The following is a 25,562-nucleotide window of genomic DNA, read 5'->3' as shown; positions in this document are numbered from 1 at the left end:
ATGAGCACTCGGTGTTATATGCAAATAATGAATCATGGAACACTACATAAAAAACTAATGATGTACTCTATGGCGACTAACATAACATTAAAAAAAAAGATAAAAGAAAAAAAAAGGAAGTCTGGTCCTATTTCCACCAGAAGCTGATGTTTTGGAACTTTCTTTAATCAATAGACTTGGTAGATGTGGTGGTCTGTTTTGGTCTTCTAAGGGAGAGGCCTGCTGGGCTGGCTCACAAGCTGACTTGACCTTATAACATGGGGGTAGGTTTTAGTGTAGGGGACTCCAGCCTCAAACTGGAGGTGCTGTGTTTCTCTCTGAGGTCCAACTGTGTTAGTGGGCAGGAGGACGGAGTGTGTTGGAGGAAGTAGAATATGGTGTCACCTCTCCCTCTTGTCCCTGGGGAGCAGAACTCCTGGCTGCCACTGATCAAGAGTCCCTCCTAGAATAGCAAACAGTCTCCTGTGTCTCAGGTTGTCATCAGTTCCCTGCCCTAATCTGTTGTGCCCAGGTCATTGGCCCACCTAGAGCCACAGATCTCCCCTATTTTATCTCTGGCTAGTGGCTGGGATTAAAAACTCTAAGTTTTAAAGGGCTTGGTAAGGTGCAGCCCCACCCCCATCCCCCAACAGAGAGGCTCCGGATGTGCCCAGCACCATCCCTTCCTCAAAAACCCATCACATGGTGCTCACGCAGAGGCTAGAGTTTATTGTAATGCTCAGCAGCAAGCTGGAACCAGGTTATCGGTCATCTGCACTCAACTCAGTCCCCTACTCCCTTTTGTCCCAGAAAAACTGTCAAAGAGGCTTGAATCTCTTTGGCAGATATCGAAAAGCAGCAGCCGGGTTATCTGCAATCTACTCCAGTCTCTGCTTTGCTCAGTTCAGCCCCAGAAAAGCAGCTGCTGGGTACCCACAGTAGTTAAAACCTAACTAACAGTAGTTAAAGCCTACTGTGGCTCACAGTGAAAAGTTCTTTAGAGGTTTTCTGCCTTCTGGGAGCCTCTCTGACCCTGCTGCTGAGCTCTGCTCAATGGCCCTGGCTGGCCTTTTGTCTTTGGTGAGGCAAAGTAAGCTGTTCCAAATGCCCTCCAAGAAGGGGAGCAATCTCTCCCTGGGCTCCCAACCTTGCATCTGCCATGTTCTCTCGCTCCAACTGTGCATATTGTTTCCTTAATCCTCTGATCCTCTTCCTACTTGTTCAAAATAGATGAATGTTGATCGAGCTGTATTCGAAGGATGAGGCAAGTTCGGGGTCCCCCTACTACCCAGCCATCTTAAGTCTTCCCCTCAAGTTCTATTGTGTTAAACTGCATGAGGTGTGGGTTGTTTTTTTGTTTCTTTGTTGTTGTTGTTTTCACTCAGAATGTTATTCTGGTGAATGTTCCACATGAGTTTGGGAAGACTGTGTGTTCTGCTGTTGCTAGAAACAATATTTCATAAACGTAATTTAGGTCAGTTGATCAAAGGTACTGTTCAGTGCATCCTTACTGCTTTTATGCCTGATGCATGTATCAATTACTGAAAGAGCTGGGTTTCATGCTGTAATAGAGGATTTGTATATTTGAATGTCTACCCACCAAGAGAGTGGATTTTTCCATATTTCTTTCCCACCTTCAACAGTTTTTGTGTCGCATACTTTGATGTTATATTGTCAGATGCATGTATGTGAAGGACTGGTTATGTCTTATTGGAGAATAGATCCAATTTAGGTAATGCCTCTCTTTGTCCCTGAGCATTTTCCTGATTCTGAAGTCAGCTTTGTCTGAAATGAATGTAGCTATTTTAAGTTACTATTGAATTGTGTTAGTGTGGCGGCTTAGCTTTTTCTGTCCCTTTATTTTTTATTTATTTATTTATTTATTTTTAAAGATTTTATTTATTTATTTGAGACAGAGAGAATGAGAGAGAGAGAGCACATGAGAGGGGGGAGGGTCAGAGGCAGAAGCAGGCTCCCTGCCGAGCAGGGAGCCCGATGCAGGACTTGATCCAGGGACTCCAGGATCATGACCTGAGCCGAAGGCAGTCGCTTAACCAACTGAGCCACCCAGGCGCCCTCTGTCCCTTTATTTTTAACTTAATTGTGTTTTGGTATTTTTAGTAGAAAACATACAGTTGGTTCTTATGTTTTTAAAATCCATTCTGATTGTCTTTTAATTGCTATAATGAGACTAAAAAAAAAGGACTGTTCATATTTAAATTGATTATTGGGGTGCCATCCAGTTGGCAGTTGGGTTGAGCATCCAACTTTTGATTTCAGCTCAGATCATGATCTCATGGGTCATGAGATCCAACCTCAAGTCAGAGTCAGCACTTAGCAGCCCTCTCTGGCCCTCTCCCCACTCAGGTGCACCTGTGCACACACTCTCTCTCTCTCTCTCTTTAAACTAAATAAATATTTAAAATGATTATTGATGTAGTTGGTATGATGGCTACCATATTTGTAACTATGTATGACCCATTATCCTCGTTCTTTCCTTTCTTATCTTTCACTCTTAAATTATTTTTTGCCTTCTTTGATTTTAATTAAGCATGCCATGTGATTCCATGTTTTCTCCTTTTGTGGGATACCAGTTACAGGCCTCATTAAATTGTTTTAATTGGCTTCCTTCAAGTTTTCAGTGTAAATTTAGACATAACCTGAGTTCACTCTTAAATAACACTGTATTTGTCCACATTTACGACAGGTACCTTAAAACAAAGGATCCCCGTTTCTTACCTTCCATCCATAATGTAATACATTTCACTTTCCCATGACTATTATCACCAACATATTTTTGCAATTATTATTTTGAACAAAAGGAATAGGTTTGATCGGTGAAAAATAAGAAAAAAATGCAAACTGGTGTAGCCACGCTGGAAAACAGTATGGAGCTTCCTCAAAAAGTTAAAAACAGAGGTACCCTATCATCCAGTAATTGTACTATTAGGTATTTATCCAAAGAACACAAACAAAGTGATTCAAAGGGGCACATGCACCCCAATGTTTATAGCAGCAGTGTCCACAATAGCCAAATATGTCCACAAAGCCAAAATATGGAAAGAGCCCAGATGTCCATCAATAGATGAATGAATAAAGAAGATGTGGTATATATAATGGAATATTATTCAGCCATCAGAAAGGATGAAATCTTGCCATTTGCAATGACATGGATCTAACTAGAGGGCATTATGCTAAGGGAAATAAGTCAGAGAAAGAGAAATGTCATATGATTTTACTCACATGTGGAATTTAAGAAACAAAACATGAATATAGGGTAAGGGAGGGAAAAATAAAATAAGATTAAATCAGAGAGGGACACAAAGCCTAAGAGACTCTTAACCATGGGAAACAAACTGAGGGTTGCTGGAGGGGTGGTGGGTGGGAGGATGGGGTAACTGAGTGATGGGGCATTAAGGAGGGCACTTGATGTAATGAGCACTGGGTGTTATATGCAACTGATGAATCACTAAACTTTACATCTGAAACTAATACAAAAATTAAAAGAAAAAGAGAAAAACCCCTAAAAACTATTTTATTTAACCTTCATTTATTCCTTCTCTAAAACTCTTTTTTTTAATAGACTCAAGTTTCTGTCCTATATCATTTTCCTGGTCAAAATAACATGTATTTTAACATGTATTTTAACATGTATTGTGAGGCAGGCCCACTGGAGACAAAAGGAATCTTTATTTTTCTTAAAAAGTATTTAGCCTTCACTTTTTTTTTAATTTAAATTCAATTAGACATCATAGAGTACATCATTAGTTTCGGATGTAGAGTTCAATAATTCATCTGTTGCATATAACAACCAGTGCTCATCACATCACGTGCCCTCCTTAATGCCCATCACCCAGTTACCCCGTCCCCCCACCCACCTCCCTTCCAGCAACCCTCAGTTTGTTTCCTGGGGTCGAGAGTCTCTCATAGTTTTTCTCCTTCTTTGATTCCTTCCCATTCCATTTTTCCCTCCCTTCCCCTAGGATCCTCTGCACTGTTTCTTATATTCCTCATATGAGTGAAACCATATGATAATTATCTTTCTCTGATTGACTTATTTTGCTCAGCATAATACCCTCCAGGTCCCTCCATGTTAGTGTAAATGGCAAGATTTCATCTTTTCTGAAGGCTAATATTCCATTGTATATATACCACATCTTCTTTATCCATTCCTCTGTCAATGGACATCTTGGCTCTTTGCACAGTTTGGTTATTGTGGACATTGCTGCTATAAACATTTGGGTGAATGTGCCCCTTCAGATCACTACATTTATATCTGTGGGGTAAATACCTACTAGTGCAATTACTGGGTCATAGGGTAGCTCTCTTTAATTTCTTAAGGAATATCCATACTGTTTTCCAGAGTGGCTAGCTTCCCACCAACAGTGTAAAAGGTTTCCTCTTTCTCCACATCCTCACCAACATTTGTTGTTTCCTGGCTTGTTCATTTTAGCCATCCTGACTGGTGTGAGGTGGTCTCTCATTGTGGTTTTGATCTGTATTTCCCTGATGCTGAATGAAATTGAGCATTTTTTCATGTGTCCGGTGGCCATTTGTAGGTTTTCTTTGGAGAAATGTCTGTTCATGTCTTCTGCCCATTTCTTGACTGGAGTATTTAGTTATTTTGGGTGTTGAGTCTGATAAGTTCTTATAGATCTTGAATACTAGCCCTTTATCTGATATGTCATTTACAAATATCTTCTCCCATTCCAAAGGTTGCCTTTTGGTTTTGTTGACTGTTTCTTTTGTTGTGCAAAAGCTTTATCTTTATGAAGTCCCAATAGTTCATTTTTGCTTTTGTTTCCCTTGTCTTTGGAGAAGCGTCTAGCAAAAAGTTGCTGCAGCCGAGGTTGAAGAGGTTGCTGCCTGTGTTCTCCTCAAGGATTTTGATGTAGACTTCACTTTTGAAGAGATTTTGATGGATACAAAATTCTAAATTGATAGTGTTTTTCTTTCAATGCTTGAAATATGTCATTCCTCTGTGTTTTTGCTTCTCTTTTCTCTGGCTGAAGAGAAAACAATGTGATTCTAACAGCGGTTTTACTACAGGGCAGTTTTCCCCACCCCCAGCATTCTTTCAAGGTTTTCTCCTTGTCTTAATGTTCTGACACTTGTCATAACAAAGGGGTTGATAACTTGATATGCATCCTGCTTGATGTTTTCTGAGATGTTTGGATCTGAGGTTCAAGTACGTTAAATTAAAGTTTTCTGCCATTAGTACTTCAAATATTTCCTCTAATTCTCTGCCTTGTGTTTTCTTCTTTTAGTAGTTCCATTTATGTTACACCTTTTGTCATTGTCCTATAGTTCCTGACTATTCTATTTTCATCGGTTTTTCTCTGTTATCATTTAGTGTGAGAACATTCTGGTGCTGTATCTGCAAGCTCACTGAACTTTCCTTGCTCAGGAGCTCAATAAAAGCATTTTCCAATTCTGTTTACAGTGATTTTTATTTCTACAACTACCTTTTGATTATTTCCCACAAGTCCACCTCTCTGTTTACAGAGCCCATCACTTTTTGCATGCTGTCCACTTTTTCCACTGGAGGCTTTAGCACATTAAATGTGTTTGTTTAAAATTCCCAGTTCTCTAATTCCCCAATATCAGTCATATCCCAGTCTGGTTCTGCTGCAGGCTCTGTTTCTTCAAACTGTGTTGTTTTTGCCATTTAACATGCTTTGTAATGTTTGGTGGAAATCTGGACATGATGCACTGAGCAAAAACTACTGAAGTAAATTTTCCTTTAATGTGAGTTTTTTTATCTTCTGGAAGTTACTCCCATGTTCACTGTTTGCTGTGAGCTATAATGTTTGAAGCTATAAATTCCTCTGAGGTGCTTTTTATTTTGCAGGAGGTTTTTGTTGCTTGTCCTTACTGTTTGCTTTGGGTTTTCCATGATACTTATTCTTCAGTAAAATCTGAGAGTTGACATTCTTTCACTTGAAATCATGTCTTGATAACCAGAGCCACATTAATGCAGTGGAAAAGTAGGGGAAGTGTTGTGTAGTTGTATGATTAGATCTCAAGGGTTTTAGTGAAAGTATGTCTCTGGGACTTGGCCTTTACAAGTGCTTCTCAGACCTTTGTTCCCATTAGCTAAGAGAATAGAAGGAGCTGGAGTTGGGTCCCCTCCTCTACATAGAAACCTGGAGGCGTCTAGATTTGGGGATTTCCTTACTCCAGGTCAGTTATGCTCTGATCAAACCCAAAGTGGTTGCTCTGCTAACACAATTCCCCTTGAGGGAAGGCTTCTTTAAGGAGAACAGAAGGCTCTGGGTGTGTTTCAGATGATTGCTTCTCTTCTCTTCCAGATGGAAGTTGAACAACTTTTCCTTGACCTTCATTGTGACAATGTTGTAGGGCTACTTGAGGTAAGTCACAGAAGTGTAGAGGCCCTCACCAGAATTACCCCCCTGGAGATTTTCACTTTCCAGCCATGCTCATGGAGCCTCCAGAGATGCTTCAGTCATTTGCAGCCCAGATCCTGGCTCCTGCAGACTCTTGTGCTTCTGAGGCTGTGACTCTTCTGTATTCATCTGTCTCTCATTTTTGTGGTGGCAGTTTGTCTTGAGATCTCAGTTCTCTGATGGATTTTTGAGGACTTGTTGATTTTCAGCTTGCTCAGCATTTCTCTTGTTGAGAAATGCTCAGCATTTCTGATATGTCCATACATATCAGACCACAAACTGGAAGACTATTAATCTTTAATAAAAAGTAACCTTAGCTTGCTTCCTCTGCAAAGAGCTCCCTTTCATGCCCTAAAAAAGGAGGAGATGTAATGAGGGAGTCCCTCTGAATTTTAAAATGGGATGTCAGGAATTGCTCAGGGATATATCACACCCTATAATGAAATCCTGCCTTGTTTTTCCCAGCTCAGCAGCTGTAAAGCCAGGCCCATGTTCCTTAGGTAAGATACTTATGTACATGATCTGCCTGGGGTGATAAAGCAAAAAGTTAAAACAGAAATGACTATGTTAGACAAAATGAAATGTGTGGAATGTGATAGGGATGTCCAGTCTGCTCCAGGTCAGAGAGGTGTTTGAGCGGCAACAGTTCCAACAAGCAGGGATGAATCTCCCTGTGTATACCTCCCCTGAGACCCATGTTATCCTGGGCTGCATCCTTAAACCCAAAACACACTGTCATATGCAGTTGTCAGTCCTTCTAGCCATCAAGGTGTGCTACTCTCTCTACCCTGTTAGCTGGGCCATAGGAAATTTGAAACAGATCCAGCCCCCATGTCACCCCTTATCCAAATCTGTGCTTTTCCACACTTGGTCTACAGAGCATAGGCGCATGAGAATTATGCAGAGGAACAGGTACAAGGTTTTATGATAAGTTCTGGAGAAGACACAAGGGTTCTGGGTAGAAAATAGGGAAGGGGAGGAGACAAGCTTAGGCAGAAGGAGTCCTGCCACATCCAAGTCTGGAGGAAAATGGGACATGAGCACTTCCATCAACTACCCTTTGAGGACTGTGACCACAGGGATTGAACAATAGCTTTAAACCACCCACCTTTGGGGAAAATTGCAGGGCAGGGAATGGGGTTGGAATGCTGTATCTGTGGGCACTCAGTTGGCTCCAGGATTACAAAGGTCAGGGCTAGATATTCATTTCCCATCTAAACAAAGCCCACACATGGTCCAGCCTGGGAGGAAGGTGGACATAGTCCAGTCTCAATGAAGCTATTCCCTGAGGCCAAGCATTTGCCTCCCAAAGAACCAGATCCAGCCCTGAAGGAAAACATGGTCAATGGCCCAGAGGTTTTTAGTCTAACAAGCCCAGAATAGGGATGAGGGATCCTCTTGGTGAGGCTGTTTCTCATTATGTCTACTACAGAGGTAGGACTGCTAGGAGTAGAGACCCAGGAAAACACCCCCACTAAAGGCAGCCAGGCAGGCCATGGTGCTGGGCCCTCAGCTGTAGCTTTGACATGACCATGCCCTGGGCATGTGACTTGAGGGGCAGTTGTGTCTCCAAACACAGTGGTGTTTATGGGGTTGACCTCAGTGTCAGAGGCTGGCTGGGGAGCCATTATACATGTAACATACAAAAGTGTGAATTGACTGATAACACATAAGGCTTCTGGTCAACAAATTTAACAATAGTTTAGTTTTGGGGGAGTCAAAATGTGGATATGTGGATTTTCTTTTTACATCAGGGTCACTGTCCCTAACCCCTGCATTATTCAAGGATCAACTGTGTATGCAGAACCGTTTCTCATCATCTCCATCATTTCTAAGCTAATCAAAGCCACCATCATTTCTCATCTGGAATACTGCAATAGCCTCTTAATCTCCCTGCTTCTACTCTCACCCACCTTCAGACTGTTCTCAACAGAGCAGCCAGAGCAAATTTTTAAAATGTTATGTCATCGATTGAAACTTCCAAGTGTGGTTTTTGTCAGAATGACCAGGGACTATGAGCAAGAAATTCACAGAATTTTTAGAACAAGTTTCTTGGCTTCTTTTGTATCTAATAGTTAATAAATTTTGGATATGTGGCAAGAAAAGAAAAAGGTAAGATCATGTCACTCCTCAGTTCCAAAACCCTCTAATGTTATTACTGACACATCCAAAGCCCTTATGGTCTATAAGATCTGAAATGTGCCCTCCACCTCCCTCCTGATTCAAGGACTTCGTTCCTGATGTTCCCTCTGTTAGGAATACTCTTCCCCCAGATGTATTTATCATTGCATCCCCTGACTTGAATGTAAGCTTTATGAGGCAGCGAGTTCATTTTCTTCACTACCTCATCTGCAGTGTCTAAAACAGTGACATCCTAGGCACCCCATATGTATTTTTATATGCTACCAGTAATTGGGAACTGATCCTGGCTTTGAGGCTTAAAGGCGTGGGATTTGTGGAAGGAAAGATGACTTTTCTGTAGCAGGGAATGTGACTTCAGGGAGCCTCTCAGATGGAGAAAGGCAGCCTGCCCCCCTAGTTGATTGGTTCCTCTTCCCGCCCTAATCACGTCTCCCTCCCAATCTCCACCCCTTCTAGAGCCCTCTAGAGTTAATTGGCTGAACTCTCCAAGCCCTTTCACCCTCCCAAGTCAATGGTAGGGCAAAAACTGTGCGGGAGGCGGGGTCGGAGCTCCCGCGAGGCTGGCGGACTCCTGAGCGGGGCGGGAGGATCCAACCTCCGGGGCACAGAGAGGCCGAAACCTCCAGATGCCTAGAAGGGCCGGAGGGTAAGGTTGAGAGTTAGTGGGGAGTCAGTGACGCAGTTCCTTCTCCGCTGTGTTCCAAGATGTGGGCCGGGCGCTCTCGATGAGGGGTATGTGGGAGCCTGGCTTGGGGGTTCGGTCCGTGTTCTGGGAGAGGGTGGGCAACACCGGCTGAGACCCAGGCCTGCTTTAGCGCAGCCCGCTGCGGCGACGGGGAGGAGATCTCTCTAGGGGTAGTTGAGGGCCTCTCCCTCCCCTCGTTCGGTGCTGTCCCTTTGTCTGGGGTCTCGTCTCCCACGCAGCGTAGCTGCTCGCTCTGACAGGGCTGATAATGGTTATAGAACTTTGTCATCCCCGCTCCTAGCCAGCAGGCCACCCTGGTAATAGCGGTCCAGATCCCAGCCACGCTCAAAGGACTCCACAACCCCAGTTTGAATCGGATCACCAGTCCAATCCCAGCTGTGTTCCCAGTGAGGAACAGAGTTTTGCAGGAGGTTACTCATTCACTCATTCATTCATTCATTCAATACTTATTGAGCACCTACCAAAAAGTGCTAGGTCCTGAGGTTACAGTGTGGACAAAGAAGAGGTATTTTCTGGTAGGGAAGAAATGGAACAAGCTTGAAGGGCTAGAAGCCCAGTCTGGGAATCTGGAGGGGCTGAAAACATAAAACTGATTTTGAGGGCAAGTAATCCTAAGAACTAGGTAATCGTTAAAAATAAACAAACAAAAAAACCCCAAGAAAACATTCACCTTTTATCCTCCTTTTAAAAACTTAGTTTTTCCTCTCTAAAGATACTTGACTCAAAAAGTCCCCTTCTCATCTCCCTGCTGCAAACTTTGGCTGGAAAGCAGGATTGCAGTTGGAATGCATTTTGCAGTTAGAGAAGAATATGTAGACTTTTAGATATCAAACAGAACAGGTGAAAAGGAGCAGCTGTAGTTTGATGGAATGAGGATTACCTTCAGACACAGAAGATTTGTCTCTCACCAGCTATACGACCTTTGGCAAGTCATTCAATCTCTGGGAGCTGCATTTCCTCATCTTCAGAATGGGAATGATCATCCTTACTTTTCACAGTTCCTTAGGAAAAGAAGTTGCCCAGGGATGGGACACTGCTCTGAGTGCCTGCTTGGAGTTGAGCTCTCAGAGAACTCAATCATTTCTATCTGTTTACAGTGATCCAACACCCCATTAAGAACTTCCTCACCAAACCCAAGGAAGGGATCAGGCAAGATTTGTGCTGGGCACATCCTTTGGAGTGAGGCTGTGCTGGGCAGGTGAGACCTATACTGTGAAATTAGTTATCTGGGGACAGGAATCCTGCTGACTAGAGGAAGGGGACCATGGCTGAAAGGGAGCATTTCTGGATGGCTATTTATTGAGGAGGAGAGAAGCAGAGAAGTGGGAGTGGGGCCTCTGGACCTTGAGGAGCACAGTTTGGGGATGGGAAGAAAGGTAATATAGTTGAACTCAAATTTGGGTGTCAGGAGACTTGGATTTGAGTTGCAGCTTTCTTCTGTTTCCCCATCACTACATTTTGATAGAAGACACTGGGAGAGCTGGGTGATTCCTTCCAGCTCTGACATTATGAGAATCTCTGAGTAGTTAGACGGTCAGTATAGAATTGGGGCCCTGTTGGATGGCCCTGTTGAGACAGCATTGCCAAGATTGTAAATATACTGTCATGGTGTTCAGATAATATGCAGTACAAAAGGGATGAACAAGTGAAGGAGGGATGGTGGTGGTCATTGTGTGAAGAATGCTGTTCTTATCATCCCTGCACCCAGATAGACTTAGAATCTTGAACTTGTTTAACATTTCAAATCACAAAACATTTACTGAGCCCTCTTTGTGCTAGGTACTTTGTGGAATTCCACCTATGAATACCATGGGCCTTGCCCTCGGGGACTTAGAGCTTAAAGTATACTTGTGAGGAGGAGTGACACAGACATACACCCAATTAATTCTAGTATAAGGCAACTCTAGTTTATATTACAGATTTGTTATGGTATTTTTTTTGAAGTGCAGGAATTTCTGTATGATCAAATCTATCTGCTTTTGTTATGATGTCGGGCTTTGTTTTATGCTTAAGGCATAGGCCTTTTGCTTCCTGAGATCAAGTAGTCCTCTGATATTTTCTCCCGGTTTTTTTTTTTTCTTTCAATTTTTATATTTCGTTCATCTGTCTTCTCTGGAATTTTTCAGGTATTCCCTCTTACTCCTCACTCCATTGCAGCTAATCAGTAACCAAGGACCATGTGACTACTGCTCACAGAAACCTGTACAGGCAGGTGCTGCTGGTGAGTTAAAGGAATACAACCTCCCAAGATAAAACCTCTTTCTCTCTCTTTCTGGGAATAGGACTCTGCCCTTTGTGAGTTTCTCACAGCCTGAAGTGAATGGTGGTCCTAAGATCAGAACATTCACCCATCAGTCTCAGGGATTTGTAGGTCAGAGATTTGTGGGGTTTCATTTGTTCTCATCCATTTGCCAGTTGTCTCTGAGATTATGCTTTTATTCACAGTTGCTTGGATCTCTTTTAGTGTTCTACTGGCCCTGTCCCTCCTTTTACTTCTCCACCAAGAGTTCACCTTCTCTCCTAGTGCCTGGGAATTCTTTCAGGTTTTTTGAGGGAATTTCCCATCCAGTCAGGCAGAGGACAAATAGTTAGGTTTCTTTTTGACCAGCCTCTCCTCAGACTGGCCCTCCCTGATCTTCTGATAAGTCTTGCTTCCTTCTCAGGCCCCCCAGAACCACCTTGGGCTTCCTTATGGCACATCCTTGTGCATTTCTCTTTCTCCGTTCCTGCTCTTCTAACCAAAATCTCTATCTCAGTGAGCTTCCTTTGCATGACTTCCTTTGTCCCCTCTGTCTTATTCTCAAATTTGCATTCCTGACATATTCTTCCTCTTCTCATCTAAAGTATTTTCCTACATCTTCATTTTCTTAGTGACATTACCATTATTGATATTCAGCCCTGGATCTGATAACCTTGAATTCTTTCTTTTAGTCATCCTCTGTGTCCAATCTGATATAAGTGTATGCTTTCCTGGAAATCGCTGGATTTCATCGTTCTCTTTCCTATCATTATCCTGGATTAGGGTCTCACTATCTCATTCATTTGTTCAGTCATTCACAAACATTTATCGGATACCTAGAAAGTGGCAGACCCTCTAGTGGTCACCCATACTGCATTCCTAAACTTGTCTCCCAACTCATTTCCCTTCCTCCATTCTTTTTTTTTTTTCACCTCTAATCCATCTGGGCTAATCTTCCTAAATCATTTAAAAAAAAAATGTTTAATTGAAGTATAATTGATATACAGTATTATACCCTAAAGCGTTCTTTTCCTAATTTCACTTTTAGGCAGGATGATATGAAATATATTGTCCAGACTGGAATATTTTTGTGAGTTAAGGGGGCCACTATTAATAATGATGCTAGAATGATGCTAGAAACTGTATTCTTGACAAGTGAGAGAGGAGAACGAGGTAGAAAAAAAAATGTAGAGTGGGGAAAGAAAATGAGGATGGCTTGTTACCCATTGACCATTAAATTATATCGAGATATGCCCCATAATTTCAGTGTTCTGGCTCATATCACTTCAGGCAACTTAATTCTTTCATTTGTTCATTCAAAAAAATTATTTTGGTGTCTACTATATACTTGGAACTGTGCTAGATGCTGGGAAGACAAAGGTAAACAAAATGAATAAAATCCCCACCATCATGAAGCTACGTGATAGTGTAATCTCCCACTTATTTCTGAGTACACTGGCCCTGTGCAACCTTCCTTTTTTTTTTTTGCCTCCCTCTCCCCCACGAGCTTCTTTTTGAGGAAACAATTCCTTCATGTTCTGGGGCTCAGCCAAAGGTTTGCCTTCTTAAAGCACCTCTCCCCGAGCATTCCTCGCCCCAGTAATTGCTCCCTTCCCTAGCACCCTTCACCTCCTGATTGGGTACTTTGTAAATCTTAATTTGGTCTCCTCATTTTTCACCATTTACTCCACTGTAAGCTCCTGAAAGGTAGATGTAATATTTCATGCTTCTATTAGTGTGCTCAGGCTGCCATAACAAAATCCCACAAACTGGGCAGTGTAAACAACAGATACTCCTTTTCTCACAGTTCTGGAGCCTGGAAGTCCAAGATCAAGGTGACCACCTGATTCAGTTTCTGGTGAGGACTCTTTTCCTGGCTAATAGATGGCCACCTTCTTGTTGTGTGCTCATGTGGCTATCCTCAGTTTGTTGGGGGGAGGGGAGGTAGGAGTGGAAGCAAAAGTGAGCTCTCTTCTGTCTTACAAGGACACACTAATCCTATCAGATCAAGCCCTTATGATCTCATTTAACCTCAGTTACCTCCTTAAAGGTCACATCTTCAAATACAGTCACATTGGGGGTTAGACCTTCAACATCTGAATCTGGTGGGGGGGGAGGACACATTCAGTATGTAACAATGCTTTATTTTATTTCTTTACTTTTTTATGTCCAGTAATGGTATTTATTGCTTTGTGACGGAGCCATGTAAATACCTGGCTATTAACAGTTTCCACGGACACCTCTTTCTTGCAAGCCACGATACTGATCTTTACCATAGCAGCTTTTAACAATAGAATAGTTTACTACAGTAGCTAGCTAAGACGATTTAGATCAGTTATGCGTAGAAATGAGACATGCTGGTGTTGGCTTCAAGGCATTGTCTCATTCTGAATCTCTAAAATGTTTTGTTCTAGTAATTATGGGGATCCTCTAAGGTAATTTCCCAACTTTTCATAAGAAACACTATAAAAAGAATAAAAAAATAATACAAGTTAGCAGAAGACAATTTGCTAGCAAAATGAGAGGCCTCTATCATAGTAATTATATAAACTTACCCACCTGTTCATCCATCCATTCATACCACAAATAGTTATTTTCTACTTTTCTGTAATAATGCTTTTTATTTATTTATTTTTTTTTAAAGATTGTATTTGTCAGAGACACAGTGAGAGAGGGAACACAAGCAGGGGGCAGTGGGAGAGGGAGAAGCAGGCTTCCCACAGAGCAGGGAGCCCAATGCGGGGCTCGATCCCAGGACCCCGGGATCATGACCTGAGCCGAAGGCAGACGCCCAACGACTGAGCCACCCAGGCACCCCTGTAATAATGCTTTTTAAAATTTTCCCTGTTAGATCCAAAACAGAATATACAGAGTAGAATGCTCAATGATTACTACTTTAAGACATGTATGGAGAAAAGAGTTTCAGAGAAGATTACAAATGGAAAAGAAACTCAGAACCATCAACTTTCCCAGAGAACTGTGGCAATGGCTTCACTTACTGTTCTACTCTGCTCTGCAGGCACCTGGCTTCTCACTGAGTTTTCTCCTCTTTGATTAGGAGAGGTAGCAACAGCTGGATGTGAGTGTGCTTCAGGATCCTGGCAAGAATCCACCCCCCTACCACCATTTTCTCTGCCCCCCCTTTTCATCTTGAGCACACACATCTGTGTGTCCCTGTATGGCATCAGTGGCAGCTATATTCCTGAACTATGAACTGTAACCTCAGTTAGAAGTTCTCTTCCTTTCTTGCTGGTCTTGAGCACTCACCATTGGACATGTTCCTCCTTCAGAGTGTGACTCAGCTTATCAAAAGCTGTGAGACAGTGGAAACTGGTCAAACTTTTTTGAAAAGCAATAAGCAGTACTGCAAAAAAAATTTCATTCCCTCTGACCCAGTAACTCCTTTGTGAAACTTTTATGCTAGGAATATATTTCATTAGGAGGAAAACTTTGCGTAAAGTGATCATGATAGCATTATTGAAGTGGTTAAACTGCAGGGAGCAACAAAAACATCTAACACTAGCAAAATTGTAGGTAAATCGTAATGAATTCAATTGGTAGTGTATTATATAATCATAAAATGATCTTATAATGATGAAATAGCAATGTAGAAAATTACATGTGGTAGGATCCAAAATTATATCTACCGTATATTTGTAACCATATATACTATAAAAATGGACACGTTTGGAGAGGAACATAGTAAAAAGAACATTAATTATGTGTTAATATCATGGAGTCATCTTTCCGTTTTCTTTTATGACCCCAATCCCTTTCTGTGTATCCCAAGTTTCATGTCAAACCCGTTAGGAAGTTTCTGCTCGTTCCTGACATCGGTTTCATGTATTGGCCCCTTTTGGTTGTGCTGTCTCCTACTTTCACCCTTTTGCCAATGTTAGATACTTTACCATTCTACCATGCAAGGTCTTATCAGAGCATGGCCTTACCCTGCCATGCTTTAGCTAACCCTGTTCCCCAACTCAGCCTCTCAGGTTTGCACAGTAGATTGGGTGATAGCTTGTCAGAGTGATAGCTTGGTGAGAAGCAGACAGACTGAGTGCATGCGGCTGGATCCAGCTACAGAGCAGTCCCTACAGAGTAGGCTATGGTGTGACTAGGCTCCAGTAGGCTCTGGTACTGGAAGAAGGGTATTACCCCTTATTAAGACAGGGCTTAAGAACAGAGATATAGACAGGGGCCTCATACCTGGACTTAGAGCAAAAGATGAAATCTTAGTCATACCCTAAGGCAATCCCAGTTGCTGATCTATGAAACAATTCTTGAGCATCTATTTTGTGCCAGCCATTATATCATTGGTATTAGGGGAATAGGTCAGCAAGAACTAAAAGCCAAACTGATTTGAAGAGCTACTGAACTAAGGATCTTTCAGTTCATTTTTTTCTAGGGACGAGATGAGGAGTTCGATGGCTCCAATTCTGGGAGTAGAGTGTGAGACAGGAGGAAACCTGGGTGGATTTTATATTACTCATTGCTTATCCTGATGCTGGACCTGTTGGGTTCCCCTCCTATCTTTCTGTAAGCCTTTACCTTGGCCTCTGGGTCTACCCTCATTTTTCTCATCTCGTTTTTGATCAGTTCCCTCTGTCTTTGAACACTTCCCCTTCCAAGTGAGACCTTGTGGTGTACCACATCTTGTTATCTTTGGATAGAGAATAGGTGACATATGCAATTTCTGTTTCTTCTGTCAGATGGTGGAACTGGGACTGAGGAGGTGTTGATTTCAAAGTATCATTCCTGAAAAATCAGAATCTCACACTTTCAAGAGAACTCCACAGAGGTGTTGCCAGGGAAGTCAAAATTTAGAAAGCTCCTTCTGAAGAGAAAGAGAAGATTCAACAGGCCACTGTGATGCTTCAAGCAAGACAAAATGAGAAAGACAAGAAGCTTCAGGCATAAGACAGTTAAAGACAATGAAACACTTACAGAAGTGAGTGAGCAAGAATCTGAAAAAGATGGTAGTCAGTGCTTAGATCCTGCAACAAACATGAGAATTCAGGCTGAAAAGAAACAGTATGTATGTACTGAGTGTGGGAAAGCCTTTAGTCAGAGTGCAAATCTTACAGTACATGAAAGAATCCACACAGGAGAGAAACCCTATAAGTGTAAGGAGTGTGGAAAAGCCTTCAGTCATAGCTCCAACCTTGTTGTTCATCGAAGAATCCACACTGGACTGAAGCCCTACACATGCAGTGAATGTGGGAAATCTTTCAGTGGTAAGTCACACCTCATTCGGCACCAGGGAATCCATAGTGGGGAGAAAACTTATGAATGTAAGGAGTGTGGGAAAGCCTTTAGTCGGAGTTCAGGTCTTATTTCACATCATAGAGTTCACACTGGGGAAAAGCCCTACACTTGTATCGAGTGTGGGAAAGCCTTTAGCCGTAGTTCAAACCTTACTCAACATCAAAGAATGCACAAAGGAAAAAAAGTTTACAAATGTAAGGAGTGTGGGAAAACATGTGTTTCTAATACAAAGATTATGGACCATCAGAGAATTCACACAGGGGAGAAGCCTTACGAGTGTGATGAGTGTGGAAAAGCTTTCATTTTAAGGAAGACCCTTAGTGAACATCAGAGACTTCACCGTAGAGAGAAACCTTACAAATGTAATGAATGTGGGAAAGCTTTTACTTCTAACCGAAACCTTGTTGATCATCAGAGAGTTCACACTGGAGAGAAACCCTATAAATGTAACGAATGTGGAAAAACCTTCAGGCAGACTTCTCAAGTTATTCTACATTTGAGAACCCACACTAAGGAGAAACCCTATAAATGTAGTGAGTGTGGGAAAGCCTATCGTTATAGCTCACAGCTTCTTCAACACCAGAGAAAACATAATGAGGAGAAAGAAACATCATAAATAACATATATTGTTAGTAGGCCTAATTGCTACTTTTTGGAAAAACAATTTTTCATTATTCTCGACCTTAATTCAATTTCTAAGACTCCATACAGGGAAAGTAACCAGAAGCAAACAAAGATGAACAGAGGGATATTCATGCTAGCATCATATATAACTGAAGGAAGAGAACTAGATTTTCAGTAGTATAGGGTTTAAATAAATGATAGTCTATCTACATGATGGTTTTGCAGCCATTATAAACATTCTTAAAGAACATTTAATGTCATGGGGAAAATTATTTGTATAAAATGGAAGATAAAAAACAAATTTGATCCAAATTTTTAAAAAATATTTACCTATAGGAGAAAAATGGGAATGAAATAACACCAAACCAAAACATTGACAGTGATTATCATTGGGTGATAGGATTATAGGTGATTTCTATTTTCTTTATACTTTTCTAAGCTTCTTAGATTTTCTATAAGAATGTAGTACTTTTATATTCAGGGAAGAAGTACAGTATTTTTTAAATGCAGTGAGTACATGCTCATTTTCACTCAGCAGTGTTATGAAAGGCATGTAGAACATGGACCCTAAACTCATGGGATTCCACCCTAATACTGGCACTTGGTAGCAGTGGAAGCATGAGCAAGTCACTTCCTTTTAGAGCCTGTTTCCTGTTTATTAAATAATAAACACCAGTCGTTGGTCTTTTGCAGTTTTAAAATAAGCTGACTTTTTTTAACTCTTAGGTTAAAAGAACAACAAAAATTTACTGCATTCTTCTATCCCACAGTTGTAGAAGGCAGGTAATAGAGACTTCATCTTTTCAATATATATCTACAAAACCAGAAAAAAATAACCCCTTACGAAATTGAAAGAATTGCAGCTGCATAACCTGTAAAGATGTGGTCAGCATAATCTAAAATGAGGGGAAGACTCTGCCTTCTCATGTACAGTTTAATAGCTTAAAGTGCGAACTTTGGGATCAGAGATATGTGTTCTGATCCCAGATCTGCCACACATTAGCTTGTCAGTTTTGGACAAGTCACTTAACTATGCTGAGCCTTAGACTTATCTGTAAAAAGGGAATAATGACCTACCTAACAGGGTTGTGAGGATTTAATGAGATAATGCATGGATTGTGTGACAAAGCTGGCCCATAGTAAATGAAAATATGAAAATAGCTCAAGTATGGGACATTGGAGCAGTGTTTCTAAACTCTCAGAGTGATTCAGGAAAAGTTTTACCTGAGGTAGCATTTAGGACATTTTCAGGTGTAATGAACACAATATCACGTGCTAGTAGCTAAAACCTTAAGAACATTGATTGTTTATTTATGGGGAAGTCTAGAGGTACGCAGTTCCAAATTTGGTTTGGCAACTGAGCAATTCATCAAACTTAAGTCTTAACTCCATAATTTTCAGCATATAGGCTTTCATTTTTTGCAGCCTCCCGGTTGTAAGATGTTGGCCATAACTGGAAGCTCTTAACTGGAAGCTCTTCTCTTCACACAACTCTTTCAGAATCAGGAAGTGAAGAAAGGAGCTGAGGCTTTCTGATCTGTTTGCTTTCTCCCTTTTATCATTGAGGAAACCTTTCTCGGGAGAAGGGAAGGATGCTGTGCAGTCAGTACTGCAGGTGCTCACTTGCTTCCTCTGCCTTTCTTTATGTCCAGCCCTTTGAGAAGGCCTTAACCCATTTTCAACCAGTGTTTTAAACTTCTAAGTCCTTAGCTCAAAATACATCTGGGAACACTTAGAATCTGCCCACTCTTTTTTTTTTTTTTTTTAAAGATTTTATTTTTTTTTATTTGACAGAGAGAGAGCCAGAGAAGGAACACAAGCAAGGGGAGCGGGAGAGGGAAAAGCAGGCTTCCCGCAGAGCAGGGAGCCTGATTCAGGGCTAGATCCCAGGACCCTGGGATCATGACCAGAGCCAAAGGCAGATGCCCAACGACTGAGCCACCCAGGCGCCCCAGAATCTGCCCATTCTTAAACGCAGTCACCTCTCTTTCTTCATATACAGTGAATCCCTAAGCCTAATGTCATTTGTCTTATGCACGTAGTGATTATTGTTATCCCATTCAATTCTTACAACATTTGTACAAGAAAATTGAGTCTCAGTGAGATTAGGTGACTGACTAGTTAGTGATTGGAGCCAGGATGTGAACTCAGATTCGAGTTTTAGGTCCATGCTTTCTTCATATACCAAAGTGCCTCTGCCCACCATGGCAGTTCTATATGTGAGTGGGAGACCAGTTGGGACTCTCTTGAGTAGACACCTCTATGAAAGGCAATTCTATCTGGATAATTATTTGATCATGGTTTCATAAGGAAGATGCTATCTCTCTTCTCTGAGTTCGATTTACAGCTTATCTCTGCACCTTGTAATTTAGTTTTAAGGATTATATATTTCTTCCTTGCTGTTACTGGAGACAAAGAAACAGAAGGTTGTGAAGGGTATAGTTGTGTGAAAAGGGATTGTTTGCTTTTGTCCTATTTCGACAGGATAGTGGCTTACATTCAATTTTGGGATGTAATAGTCCCTCTTTGCATGGTTATTCAAAAACCTTTGCAAGGTTTGGAGGTTAGTCCCTCTTTGTATAGTTATTCAAAACAAGGTTTGCTGCATTCAGGGATAGGACTATTGGGTAGACACTTCCCCAAGAGTCTGGGTGGATACAAGGGTAGGGTAATCCACATGTGGCAGTGGGTTACACTACTGCAGTAAGGGTCCTTCCGTCATTTTTCCCTTGTCACGTGTCCTTTTAAAATTAAGGGAGGTGTTTGTAATTAGTATCCCATGCCTTTTCTCATGCCAGCCATCCTTACCTGCTGATTACCTATGTGGAGGCTCCCCATGACTAGTGTCTACTGGTGGCCAAAACTAAGAAAATAGGCAGTTGGCTTCTTGTATGCCTGTCAGAGGTTATTTTTTGAACATTTATTATTACCAAGCAGATTTGTTGATACTTCCTATGTTACTAAGCAGGTATTCTCTGACATTTTCCTATCATTGTCTCATAGTGTCTGAGATTTCTTCTTTCAAATAGGCTTTCTTTTTCATCTTAAAAGATTTTTGTGATCTTCAAGAGTAAATACCTTCTGGAAGGATACTGTGTCATCTCAAACCCAGCAATCTGAATACAGATCTTCACATATCTTGCCCCAGGCAAGGTAAGATAATAGACCCTCACCCATTTTCTAGGCTGATACTTGTCTTGAGCTGCAAGAGTAAATGCTGATAAGTGGTCCCCATGCCCTTTCAGATAAATATTCTGCAGTATAATTTAAACTGATTATCCACCTTCCTCCAGGGACTTTTTCAAGACTACCAGCTGTTAACTTCAGTCAGAGTTTAATTATGTATGCAATTCTTACCATACTTTCATCAAACTTAAGTCTTAACTCCATAATTTTCAGCATATTGGCTTTTCAAGATGCACTCTGGATTCAGGGTCTCCTTATGTTTTTTCCAGCTTCCTGTGCTAATGGAAACCTGGTTGTTCCTTAATAGCAGTGCTTCCTCTGCAGCCCCTCAATTGTTAGTTTGTCTCTCTCAACCCATTTACCTCTCTTTATTGCCATTTTTTCTATATTCTCCATCAAAAACCCAGCTCTTTTGAAATACACATTGCTAGACTACTGTGTATTACCCATCCCTGTTTTTGTTATCTACTGGCTTCCTGTGTACTCACTTATTCATTTATGTTTTTAGTACCCTGAATATTCTGGAGGAATATGAAGAGGCGATATTTTTAGCCATAGATATCCTGGTTATATAGAATTGCTCTTGTGTGGAATAGAAATATATATGTCTCCTTTTAGTTGAGACCGTGTGAAATAAAATCTCATTTTATATAGCCTTGATTAAAGGGAAATATGAAAGACAATGAATTCTGCATAGAGAGAAGAGTGTCTCCCTAGGTTTAGAGATATTTTTTATTGATGGTGTATACTGTATTAATTCTTACTTGGAACTGAGAAGAAAATCAAAACCAGAAAGGATTTTAAATAGCTGAGTCAACAGAATTATCTGTTGCATTTAAATCCCATTAAGACTAAATTTCATTTCAGTTCTGTATCCTCAGTGACAGACTTTTTTTTTAAATTTTGCCATTAAATATAAATTCCATTTAATATAAATAAATAAAATAGTATGCTTGTATTGTTAGATTGTTTTCAGAAACTAGACTGTTTTTAATCACCTCTGATGTTATAAAACTGTTTTTGCAGGACATAGTTATAATTCCTCCAATAAATCTGTTATTATTGTTATAAATATCACTGAATTTTTTTTTTCTCGTTGCTTCCTTTGTTCAGAATGGGAAGAAAACAGTTCAGTTTGCTTTTCTTTAGGCAGCTGTTTTTGAAATGAAGTGATACGGCTTATTTCTGATTTAAACGCAACATGAAGCTTGTTATTTTCATGCTCCTACTACATAAATGAGAGCTCTCTAGCCAATAGAAAGTGTCCTGTAATTTCCTTAGAGGACTTGTACAGCCGGTTATTGTCCCAGCTCCTTTCTCTGGGCCCATTTGTGTTTCAAATATTTACCATTATGTAGACCTCAGACGGCTATATAAAACTAGCCATGTTCCCTGACTTCTGTTTTCTGCTCCAGAAGGTAGGTTTATGAGTGGTGTAAAGGAGATGGCAGACTCCTTTCTAGGCAACATAGATAAGGACCTGACTAGTTCCCACTCTTCCCACTGACCATTCAAATGCACATGGCACAATTTGACCACAGGGATTATAGACATGCAAAAGCTATAACCAGTCTCTGAAACTAAGACCAGTGGACTCCAAATTTGGGAACCACAAGAGGTAACAGCACACATACAGATCAATTTCTGAGGCCCACCAAATCTGGACCAGGGTCCAGGGATCTATATAAAACAATACTTTTGCAGTGGGAATTGAAGAAAATTTTTCATTAGGATCCTAGACTCTACATGACGACTGTGATGATTGTCCATTTTTCCTTCAGAAGAACCTATAAATTACAAAATTATTGAGACATATACTAAAGTTTGTATAATCATGACAAATTAGCAACCAGTTTACAGAGTATGAAATAAAATGCTGTCACATTTGCAGTGTTTGTTTTACCATGGAATTGAGCAGATATTCATGTCTTTAAAAGGTATAATAGAACAGTACGGCAAACTAGATAATTGTAAAGCCCTTTGGCTACAAAACAACCTAGAAATTCTGGGTAAAATTTAAACATCCTTTTAAAGGACTTTTGAGAAGGTGAAGTAAGTGCACAGAACCTAAAATGAAGAGGAGGTGGAAGCCAGCAAGGTAAGTGGGTGGTGATACCTTGGGTGCTGTGAGGCAGTTTGGTGATATTGGTCACCAAGGGACATAGATTTTATCTGCTGCAAGGGCAGGATTTGAATCTGTGGGCTTGTAAGAGGTGGAGAATTGGAAGTGAGATTTCCACAAGAAGCCCAGATGTTAAAGGGCTATACCCTCAGTGAAAGCATGCATTAGAAAAAAGTCAACCAGGAGCAGAGGAGTACATCAAGGAAGGTTGTGAGATTTGTCATGGGCTCTAAGTGGCAAATAAAAGTCTCACTAATAATTGTAGTCATGAGTCAATCCTCATGCTGTTACCTCTTGTGGTTCCCAAATGCAGCAAATTTATTGGAGAGTGTTCTTGTGATAAACACCTATAGAGCAGGGAGAACACTAGATTAGTAGTAGGAGAAGTCATCTGAGTTGCTTCAAACTTGGCCAGACCAGGCTGTCCTTTCAGAACTGTGTAGACCAGAGGTGAGAGGTCTAGGCCCTTATACCCCTTCATCAATCAATCACTGAATACAAGCTCCATCACACCATCCTAAAGGGAACCATGATCTTGAGTGAGGTAGACTTCTTCAGCTGAGGATAGTTCCTGGAGAGAACTTACAATTGAGGGCTTTCAGCCTGCCCCTCTAGTGGGTGGAAGGCAAGGGGACAATCCAGGGAAATCCAGACAGTGCAACAAAATGTCTTCTACACTGATCATAAAGCAGTTAGAAAAGAAATTAACTAACAAAACCACATACATTTGGAAATTAAACACAACATTTCTAAATCATGGGTTGAGGAAAACTTAATGAAAATGAGAAAATACTTAGACATGAATAAAACTGAAGGAGAGACTTCCTCTTCTGGCCATATTAGAATTAGAGGGACCAGAATTACATTCCTGCCTGAAACAAAAATCCCAGACAAAGTATATGAAACAATGATTTTTAACACATTGATATCAGCAACAAAAAACAAGGATCCCTGATAGATAGAAACAAGTGAAATGAGCCTTTATGTGCCCCAGTTTATTGCCTTAAGAAAGTCCCCAGGTGGGACGCCTGGGTGGCTCAGTCGGTTAAGCGTCTGCCTTCAGCTCAGGTCATGATCCCAGGGTCCTGGGATCGAGTCCCGCATCAGGCTCCCTGCTCCGTGGGGAGCCTGCTTCTCCCTCTGCCTCTGCCTCTCTCTCTATCTCTCATGAATAAATAAATAAAATCTTTAAAAAAAAAAAAAGAGAAAGTCCCCAGGCAGTAGCATAGGGAGGAGGAGCCAAGTAGAGTCTGCTGAAATTCTTGAGTTGAAGAGAGAGCTGAGAATCCAAGGAGACCAAGGCAGGTAGGGTTCACAAAATAGTACTGGAGTGGGGCGCCTGGGTGGCTCAGTTGGTTAAGCGACTGCCTTCGGCTCAGGTCATGATCCTGGAGTCCCGGGATCGAGTCCCACATAGGGCTCCCTGCTCAGCAGGGAGTCTGCTTCTCCCTCTGACCCTCTTCCCTACTATGCTTTCTATCATTCTCTCTCTCAATAAATAAAAATCTTTAAAAAAAAAAAAGCTCTAAAAAAAAAAAAAACCCAAAATAGTACTGGAGGAGAGAGAACTACACAGAGATTTCTGGTATCTGTGAATGGTTCCCCCCGCCCCCAGGATATTCAGCAGAGTACTAATGGGCACATTACATGAGGAAACTTATCTAAGGCCGGGGGGGGGGGGGGGGGAGACATTCCAAAGGATTTGAGTGAACAGTTCTAGGCACAAACGCAAGGCCAGGAATTGTGTCTTCCCACAAGTCAGACTGAAAAAATCCAATTCCTTTGTGCATTGGGTAAAGTACTCAGAAGGGGCTTGCCTCAGTAGTGGAGAACAATAAGCCTAGAATAAATCTGAAGAAAACTACTCCAAGGTACATCACAAATTGCCCAAAACCAGTAAAGAAGAGAAAATTATAAAAACAGCCAGAGGAAAAAACATGTGCAGAGGAAGAAGATAGGGATAACAGATTTCTCTTTGTACACCATGCAAGCATGAAGACAGTGAAGCAGCATCTTTAAAGTACTAAAAGAAAAACTTGCCATCCTGGAATTCTAGACCAGTCAATATATCATTCAAGCATGAACCAAGACACATCTTCAGACATTAAAATGCTAAAAGAGGGGCGCCTGGGTGGCTCAGTCAGTTAAGCGTCTACCTTCGGCTTGGGTCATGATCCCAGGTTCCTGGGATTGAGTTCCACATCGGGCTCCCTGCTCAGCAGGGAGTCTGCCTCTCCTTCTGGCTTGTGCTCTCTCTTTCTTGCTTTCTCTCTCTCAAATAAGTAAAATCTTAAAAAAAAAAAAAAACTAACTAAAAATTCATCAGTAGCAGAACTTCACTACAAAAAATGTTAAAGTAAGTCCTTCAGGAAGAAGAAAAATGACATCAGATGGAAATAATGGGGTTTTTTCCAACCTTTTTCTTACATGTTTTTAAAAGTTTATTTAAGTAATCTCCAGTGTGGGGCTCAAACTCACCACTCTGAGATGAAGAGCTACACACTCTTCCAATTGAGCCAGCCAGGTGCCCCTGTCTTACATTTACATTTTGGGCTGTTGTGTTGGCTGTCCTGTGCATTATAGGACACTTAGCAACATCCATGGCTTCTACCCACTAGATGGTGGTGTTTCAAAAATATCTCTAGGTATTGCCCCCAGGGGAGAACCAGTACAAAGCAAGTTGAAAACCACTGGTATACAGAAAGTGGTATAATGTCACTTAAAAGTGGATGGAACTAGAGGGTATTATGCTAAGCGAAATAAGTCAATCAGAGAAAGACATGTATCATATGATCTCACTGATACGAGGAATTCTTAATCTCGGGAAACAAACAAGGTTGCTGGAGTGGTGGGGGGTGGGAGGGATGGGGTGGCTGGGTGATAGACATTGGG

At 41.2% G+C, this 25,562-nt stretch overlaps 1 protein-coding gene across 2 annotated transcripts; it reads left to right on the top strand.

Moving 5' to 3' along the window:
- Nucleotides 1–9,153: 9,153 nt before the first annotated feature.
- Nucleotides 9,154–21,625, top strand: ZNF660 (zinc finger protein 660). Of its 2 annotated transcripts, XM_081823292.1 has the most exons (5): nucleotides 9,154–9,260; nucleotides 10,332–10,432; nucleotides 11,361–11,455; nucleotides 13,281–13,331; nucleotides 16,183–21,625. In XM_081823292.1, exon 5 carries the CDS (start codon nucleotides 16,362–16,364, stop codon nucleotides 17,352–17,354), a length of 993 nt encoding a protein of 330 aa, XP_081679418.1. In that variant the 5' UTR covers nucleotides 9,154–9,260; nucleotides 10,332–10,432; nucleotides 11,361–11,455; nucleotides 13,281–13,331; nucleotides 16,183–16,361; the 3' UTR covers nucleotides 17,355–21,625. The 2 variants fall into 2 exon arrangements, with proteins under 2 accessions (XP_081679418.1, XP_030875721.1); XM_031019861.2 differs by lacking the exon at nucleotides 13,281–13,331.
- The last annotated feature ends 3,937 nt before the right edge of the window (nucleotides 21,626–25,562 follow it).

The sequence above is a fragment of the Leptonychotes weddellii genome, chromosome 1 (assembly GCF_054177405.1).
Source record: "Leptonychotes weddellii isolate Sample4059 chromosome 1, ASM5417740v2, whole genome shotgun sequence".
In the NCBI taxonomy this organism is placed as follows: domain Eukaryota; kingdom Metazoa; phylum Chordata; class Mammalia; order Carnivora; family Phocidae; genus Leptonychotes; species Leptonychotes weddellii.
Note: the sequence above shows the minus strand (reverse complement) of the source record. Positions and strands in the feature narration are given on the sequence as shown.